At 39.1% G+C, this 8,304-nt stretch overlaps 2 protein-coding genes across 6 annotated transcripts; one reads left to right on the top strand and one right to left on the bottom strand.

Annotated features, from left to right (window-relative positions):
• Positions 1–412: 412 nt before the first annotated feature.
• On the top strand, positions 413–6,462 carry tgoln2 (trans-golgi network protein 2). 5 transcript variants are annotated; one of them, XM_019885242.1, is made up of 6 exons: positions 413–626; positions 2,405–3,115; positions 3,260–3,330; positions 3,388–3,606; positions 4,908–4,991; positions 5,069–6,462. In XM_019885242.1, exons 1-6 carry the CDS (start codon positions 572–574, stop codon positions 5,072–5,074), a joined length of 1,146 nt encoding a protein of 381 aa, XP_019740801.1. In that variant the 5' UTR covers positions 413–571; the 3' UTR covers positions 5,075–6,462. The 5 variants fall into 5 exon arrangements, with proteins under 5 accessions (XP_019740801.1, XP_019740800.1, XP_019740799.1 ...); XM_019885241.1 differs by having other exon boundaries at positions 2,405–2,734; positions 2,771–3,060; positions 3,205–3,606; XM_019885240.1 differs by having other exon boundaries at positions 414–626; positions 3,260–3,606.
• Positions 6,463–6,974: 512 nt separating this feature from the next.
• On the bottom strand, positions 6,975–7,908 carry LOC109525021 (dual specificity protein phosphatase 18). The gene has a single exon (XM_019885244.1). It carries the CDS (start codon positions 7,672–7,674, stop codon positions 7,129–7,131), a length of 546 nt encoding a protein of 181 aa, XP_019740803.1. The 5' UTR covers positions 7,675–7,908; the 3' UTR covers positions 6,975–7,128.
• Between the last annotated feature and the right edge of the window lie 396 nt (positions 7,909–8,304).

Here is an 8,304-nt window from a genome sequence, read left to right on the forward strand (position 1 = left end):
TACAGGATAAAGCTATATTTGAAATTAACTCCTGTGAAAATTGCAGATGGAAATACATTGTTATGCGGTATTAATGGCAAAGGTTTTACAGAGGTTTAACAGAATTTTTTTTTTTTTTAATTAAAGACGCATGGCGATTACTTTTAAGGTTGATCCTCCTTCAAACAACACACATGGCTTGAAAACATTCCCCGGCCGTAAAACATAAATAGTTGTCTTTTCCCCACGAGGACTCATGAAAAACCCGACCAAGTTTTCTCTTGAAAAGTGGTGCTGTCCAAAATTGCTGTCACGTGACAGCAGTGACACCTAGCGGCGAATTCAATACCATCGTTTCGATGACTTCTGCCACTCGGCGCTTGATGTCACTGATGAGCATTTTGCGTGCGTGCGTGTGTGCGGAAGAGAGCCTAAAAGAAGAACCTGATGCGTACACGGAAGAAGGAGGCAGACTGAGATGTGACGCTGTTAAAGCTCCACTTTCCACTTCTCGATCATAGTCTGCAACGCGGATTTTAACGTTCGCATTGATCTCTCAGTTCAGCGTGGTTTGCCTTCCTTTTCGAGCGCCATGAGATTAGTTTTCCTGGCATGTGTTACGGTAGTGTGTTCCTCCATGGTGATCGGTGAGTGGCTTTTTACATTTAATCCTCGTCCTAATTAACATCTCTCGTCGATTGAACTGGTTAATGCATGTGTAATCCCCGTCGGCAACGAAACCAAACTAAAATATCAATTTGTTATGTTTAGTGTCTTTGAAGAGTATCAAAGCGTTGATGAGCACGATCATCACGAGGTCACCCATAAAAGTTGATCGTGGATTTACATTATTAATCGTACAAAAACAACAAGAAAGACATAATTATTTGTTAAAGTTGTTAGAAAGTATTTGCACAACCAAGGAGTTGCTGAAATAATTCGTGATTTCAGATTTTGTCCGTTGGTCGGGCTACTCTACGCCACCCTGAGCGTCGTTACAGGTTGTTTTTGCAATGTTTCTTTTTGCATGTAAGCATTGTGTTTCCCTGTCTTTTTGCGGCAAACAAAAGATACATTATTTCTAGTCTGAAAAGGTGAATTTTCAATGCAATTGAGTGAAATTGGATAATCCCCCCCCCCTGCATACACCTGATGGCCTTTCAATGCACATTTATCTGCCATCCCACACTTGTTGGCAAACAATGTTGGTTTGTACTGGGAGTGAGCATTCAAACAAATAAACTTGATTGGTGAATTGGCAAACTAATTTTCATTGTAATTTGAGGTGGCTGAATGAATTTGAAGAATTATATCTCTCTTACACATATTTTTCTTTAAAAAAAGGGGGCGGGGAACTAGCAGCATAAAATATACACGATAAATTAAGATAAGATAACCTTTATTTGTCCCACATTGGGGAAATTTGCAGTCTACAGCAGCAAAATGGGGGGGGGGTAGAGAAGAAAAAAACAAAGTGTTACTTTGTTTTTTTAACACAGTTATTCACTGGTTAATCATAGCATTCATGGCAATGTGGGCAACATAGGGGATGATGTAAGTGTAACCAGACAGGATGCAAGTGAGAGTGTCTTCTAGATTCCCATGTGACTTTGAATACATACTGTAAACTAAAAATCGCACAATCTTTTTTATGCGGTTATTAATTCAATTGTACTATAGCAAGTTCCAACTTCAAGAAAATAGCAGGATATAGCCAGCCAAATAAACAAACAAACAAAAACCAAGGATATGACTTGTTGACCTTATTGCTCAGCCCTACTACAGTACGAGCCATTCACTTATTTACTTCAATTTTTACCCTTTCATGCAATCTGTAACCTGAGAACATGATAAGCTGTCCACTGTAACCACTGTCCTCGAAAGGGTTAATGTGGCTTGTCAGGGCACAAGTTCTGGTTATGTGCAGGCGTGATTTAACCCCATTTCGTAACAGGTAATTGCTACGAGTTGTCAAACCAGAACACGTTAAATATATCATCAGCTCAAGAAAGTCCAATCGAAGAACTTGTCAACACGAAACAAGTCGCTATCAGTTAGTTGACTGAGTAAAACAACAAACAAAAAAATGGTCTAACAACACAGCAGAAAGTAATGAACAAAACAGAAAAAGACTATAAGCTCGGAAATGAGACTATACTCAGAGTCCAAACTTCCACTGAGGCAGTCTCAACACCGAACACTCACATGTTATTTAGACTGCTGTCCTTATGTTTTTATTTATTTATTTATTTTTACATTATATATTTTCGTGAACTAAGAGGTTGTCCCCGAGGACCACGAGTAGCCTGCTGGCCTGTTCTAAGAATGTCTCACTGGTGATGGGATATTGTGATTTCCTCAAATTTTGTACATGGTAGGGTTGTTTGGTTTTGAAAGTCAATAATAATTGTATTCATTTTTGTAGGGGCTCCAGCACTTTCGAATGTGGGTGAAGGTGCCTTAGTTTCATCAAGCACTCACAGTGTCACACCTGATCCAAAAGATGTACCCGTTGACCCAAATGTAGTCCAGAATCCACCTGAAAAAAAGAAGGCCCAGACAGGCTTAGGCTCAAGGACTCAGGCTAAACCTCAGACACAAGGCCAGAAGCCTAAAGAAGGTCACGGTTTGTTGGAAGAAGCTGGCAAGAGCAAAGCAACTCAGGGGGCTTCAGAGACAAAACAGGAAATCACAAAGGACCCAAAATCAGGTGACCCTCCTAACAAGGAAGAATCAGGAGGGCAGCAAGAGGAGGGTACAAAATCTGAAAAAGAGGCTGCACATGAGGCAAACACAGAGAAACAATCATTACAAAAGCCTGTAAAGGAGGACAAATCAGAAGGAGAGCTTGGGAAGGACAAATCAGAAAAGCAGCCTGAAAATAAGGACAAATCAGGAGGAGTGCCTGAAAAGGAAGACATACCAAAAGGCGACCCTGCAAAAAAAGATGAATTGAAAGGAGAGGCTGCAAAGGACAAATCAGAGGGAGAGCCAAAAAAGGAGCACAAATCAGAAGAACAGACGGAAAAAGAGGACAATTCAGAAGAACAGCCTGAAGAAGATGACAAATCAGAAGAACAGGCTGAAAAAGAGGACAAATCAGGAGGAGTCCCTGAAAAGGAAGACATACCAAAAGGCGAGCCTGCAAAAAAAGATGGATCGAAAGGAGAGGCTGCAAAGGACAAATCAGAGGGAGAGCCAAAAAAGGAGCACAAATCAGAACAGTCTGAAAAAGAGGACAAATCAGGAGGAGTGCCTAAAAAGGAAGACATACCAGAAGGCGAGCCTGCAAAGAAAGACGAATCAAACGGAGAGGCTGCAAAAGACAAATCAGAAAAACAGCCTGAAAAGGAGAACATATCAAAAGGCGAGCCTACAAAGAAGGACGAATCAAAAGGAGAGGCTGCAAATGACAAATCAAAAGGAGAGCATGGTAAGAAGTCAGAAGCGCACGAACCTGCCAATGAGGCAAAATCCGGAGGAGATGAAGCCACTAATAAAAAAATGGGAGGCAACAATCAGTATGGTGGAAGTGACGAAGTCGAAAGTAGTCATTTCTTTGCATACCTGGTCTCTACGGCAGTAATGGTTGCAGTGCTTTACATCGCCTACCACAACAAGCGCAAGGTATGTAGCTTATGAAACTCTTGATTCTCATTAATGTTGTTTTCATGTTTACTTAGTCCTAACTGCAATTCTCACCTCTTTATCTGGATGCACACGGCTCAAATAGTCGGCATCTGACACACTCGGAGATCAAAGTACATCTTCTTTGGAACTAAATGCTTGCAGTGCCTTCAGTCGCCGGGTTTTTATTGACTTTGTGTTTTTGGTCATTTAAAGCTGAGTTGAATGCTGAATGAAACAAACTATCGTCTCTCCCACTTGACATTTTGAATAGTGTAAGGATGGACTTCCGCTGCCAAAGAGTCACTTTACTCATGAAGGATACAAATTTGGAACATCAGGAACTTGTAAAAACGCACTGCGCCGTTATGCATGTTGTTTTTCTTCGATAATCATGTTTTGAGGATCGAGAGAAGCCAAAATCGAAATCCCCATTCAAATTTTGATTAATCGTCCAGCTCGAGGTGATAAAAGAACATTTAGTGTGAATCACATAGATGATTTAGGAGAATAGCATAGGCCTAGGGCTGCAGCTATTGAATATTTTGATATTCGGAGATGTAACGGAAAATTCTGTCAAATATTTGGGTAGTATAGAGAATGGAAGAGTCGAATAAAGGACAGTTTAATAGATGGAAAGGCTAAAGTCAGCGGGGACAAGTTCCAGGGCGCCCGCGACCCTCGTGAGGATAAGCCGTTTGGATCATGGATGGATGGACTCTGTACACTTTGATGCTGACACCCTGACAGAGTTGCCGTTCTGCCGGTCACTTTTGAACAAACCAGTCTTACTCAAGTGTGTTTGAGCCAGCAATATCACCATTGTGGTTCTGACGTCATTTAGTCTCATAGGCCAGTATCGATGGGGAGAGAGGTTTGTTTGAACATGGTAATCACATCTGTAAAATGTAATTGATTTACGACTGAATAGATGGAACATAACTTAAAAATGTTGCATATTCATGTTTAAAAATGTAATTTTTTTGATGGATTCAGTAAAATATGTTTTTAAAACATTATGTCTAAAATATCACCAATGTTTCTAGAGAAAAATAGTGTGCTGATGTGCAGTTTCAATTTAAATATAAAATGTTGATTATCGAAAAATGAAAACCAGTTCGTTGTTCATTATTAAGTGGAAATGTAGATTTTTTTTTTGTCTTCTGTATTTACAACCAAGCAAAAACAGAAATGTTTATCAAACAGCCAAAACTATCAAGCAATTGTTCCATGTCAGTCTCCAACCTCTTGTATTTCATCCAATACGAGAGGGTTTTACTTTTCTCCTCCCCCCCTTCTAGATCATTGCATATGTTTTGGAAGGAAAGAGATCAAGATCTGCTCGTCGACCAAAATCCACAGACTACCAAAAATTGGAACAGCAGGTATTTTATTTATTTTCATCGTTTTTGTGTGTGTTCTTTAATGTGAATTTGATGAGATAATTCATTTTTCTTTTCAGATGTAATCGGATGCCTTGAGACACTGAATCCACTGTGGGACGGTGTGAGATGAAGTGAGGATTTGAACTGACGTGCATTTTGGTTGTATTCTGTAGATGGATGCGGATTGCATGACTATACAGATGACACTGTTGCCTTATTGATAGAGTAAAACACAGTGCTAGTTAAATATGCATGCGGTTTTTGCACCTACGTCTTTATTCCACTTTGATGATGAGAAACCATGACTCAGGATATTTCAGTAGCAAATGAAAGCTTTATTTGTTTTCCGATGTTATTTACTTGCGTTGTTTGTACAGCTACGATTGCACTGTGAGCCAAATAAGAAACATTTGGGGAAAAATATATATATTTTCTTTTATGCGGAGAAGTGTATAAGAAGAGTTGTCGTTCACAAAGTCTGGAAACTAGCAAGACTCCATGATAAAAAGACCCCTAAATGCAATGTTTTATTGAATGAAAATGTTTCATAACTGACAAATGTAGTTACTTTGCGAGAGTTGATGCGCTGCTCCTTGTTTTTTTTTTTTTTTTTTTTAATACAGTTAATAATGAAGTCGGTCATGAGAGAGGAAGCAAGGTGGCTACCGTAAAATCCCGAGGATAATGCACTTGTGTATAATATGCCCCCCCCCCCCATCACCCTTTAAAGTTTTTTTTTTTTTTTTCTCCTTGTCTATAATGCTATCCCCCTATTTGCTGGTATAACTTCTTATCAAAGTGAATATGAATGAATAAAGATTTTTTTAAAAATCCCAAGAAAGTGTAAATGCTTTTAAATCCAGGTTAAAAATTATGCTCTTTTCCCATACGTATGACGAAGGTATTTTTAACATCACGTTTTCAAAAAAACCTTGTTCTTATACACTCTGCGCCCTATAAATATTAGAATTTATTTTTAATTGCTTTACTTTTATTTTCAATCGGTAACTTTGGAACTGCCTTTAAATGTACTTTAAATTGTAGTATGTGAATCATATTGAGTTACATTGTGTATGAAATGCGCTATAAATAAATTATTTTTTCTTCTTTTACAAAACTTAGATACTGCCTAGATACTGGTAAATGTCTAAATGATGTGATTTTGTTCTTTTATTAAGCCCCCGCTGATAAATATTCTCATATAGTATCGAGAGTATTCACAGGATTTTACTGCAGTTCCTTAAATGTTTGAATTGGTTCTGTATTGGATGATGATTAACCACTATCCCGTTGATCGCCACACATGTAAATTTGTAAAGAGAGAGGAAGCAAGGTAGCTAGTTCCTGAAATGTTTGAATTGCTTCTGTATTGGATTATGTTTCCAGACTATCCTCTTTTAAATTGCACTGTTTTTCTCCCGATATTCTCTGACTTGCTTTAAGTCAAAATTGAACTGATTTATTTTCACAAGGAAAATGATCAACAGATACGTTCCTTAAAAGTTGGTGGCACTTTGGGGAGGGGAGGTGTATGAATGATGGGGATAAAGAATACAAAAGATAATCTTATTTTACATGTGTGTGCAAAATGGAAAATGGGTTCACTGTATTATATTCAGTTTGACATTGTATTGAAAGGAACACCATTTACAAATGGCAGTGGTCATAAGTAATGAAAAAACGTAAAGCCTGTCTGTTTCTGTAAAGCTATCATTTCAATATACCAGGCTAAAATGTTTGGAATATCCTGCTGTCCACAATAAATGTTTTTATGATCTTTAAAGGTGTGATGGCGTTTTTCCCATCACCCACATCATATACAGGAAAGCATGATCATAAAGTAGGTCGTGGTTTTTTCCGCTTGAGATTGAGAACACTTTACACAATTTTGCACAACCTGTTGAACAACTTTGCAAAAACCAAACAGTGCATAACGCATCATGTTAAATTCTATCCGATTGTGTCAATTAAAAACGAGCACAGTTTTTTTAAAGCACGTTTTAATGTAGCTCTGAAGTTGTTGTGAATTGTAACTGAAATGCAGATAATGAAGTTTACAATGAGCACACGGTATATTATTATCAGTCACTGATTTATCAAACGGAAAAGTCTCCCACGCACGAGAAGCAGCAGGATGTCAGAGTGGCATCATATTTCTGGCCGCCTCTTCATACACATCAGGTATTTCTCCCATGGAAGACGACACAATCCGGACAGACGTGGACCCACGAAGCTCCTCCTCATACTGGATTAGTTGCTTCCAAAAACCATTATTGGGCCTCGTCATGGGCCGACAGGTCTTGACCCGAGCGTGAGCCTCCATCAGAGTCACACCGTGGTGCTTGACGAGAAAAGCCATGCAGAGTGCAGTTGAGCGGCTCACCCCGGCGGTGCAATGCACCAACGTGCGACCACCGCTCTGTGCTACGTGCTGTATTTTATCCGCCACCTCGTCAAAGTGGTCCCCAAGTGGGGTGGTTGGTGTGTCAGACAAGGGAATGTGGATGTACTCCACACCGTGAAGAGTGTCACTGCTGCATTTGGTCTCCGTGACGTTTATGATGCATGTTATTTTGTTGGCGCTCACCAGAGAGGCGCGACTCGCCGCTCTGCCGTTACTCACGTAAAGATTTTCGGTGACTCGACACAGGCCAGAAAGACCTGCAACGACCGGCGGATGCATCAGACCATCAGTCAAGATAGGTATATTTGAATAACTCTTGTATCAACAAAACAAGACATGCCCAATGAGAAACGCAATAGTACTTGCTACTTCCGGTTATAAGACAGCCAACAGGGGCCAAATCCGTGCACGCTGTCGCCCCCAGCTGGGCGAGACGTCAAATGCACATTTTAAGCACCGCTTCCCGTCACTCTTCCTTTTTTTTACTCCGGGAGTTCCAGTTCTACACATTGCCTACTTGTCTAACAAATACTCTAATAAAAATAGAACTGAACACAAAACCTTAAGGGAAAGTACAGGCTCTAAAGATAACCAAATTAAAAAAATAGTTTTGTCAATTATTCTAGTCAATAAATGTTTATTAATAAAAACTTTTAATCAGAGATGCAAGCAAGCTTTTCTTTATTTTTTTTGCGCTCAATCCGAATATGCACTCGTTTTTTCCCCAGCACATTATAATATGGTAACAACAACATATGTAATGTAATAGTAATATATTTAGTAATATGTATTAATTAAGAGTTAGATTGAGCAACAGGTGGATTTTTTTCCTGAAATGTGTAAAATCCATGTTGCACAAGCTTTTTATGGGTAAAACTTAAAAACAAGACATGAAAATACCTTATATAC

The sequence above is a fragment of the Hippocampus comes genome, unplaced genomic scaffold, assembly GCF_001891065.2.
Source record: "Hippocampus comes isolate QL1 unplaced genomic scaffold, H_comes_QL1_v1.1 scaffold45, whole genome shotgun sequence".
NCBI classification, from domain to species: Eukaryota; Metazoa; Chordata; class Actinopteri; order Syngnathiformes; family Syngnathidae; genus Hippocampus; species Hippocampus comes.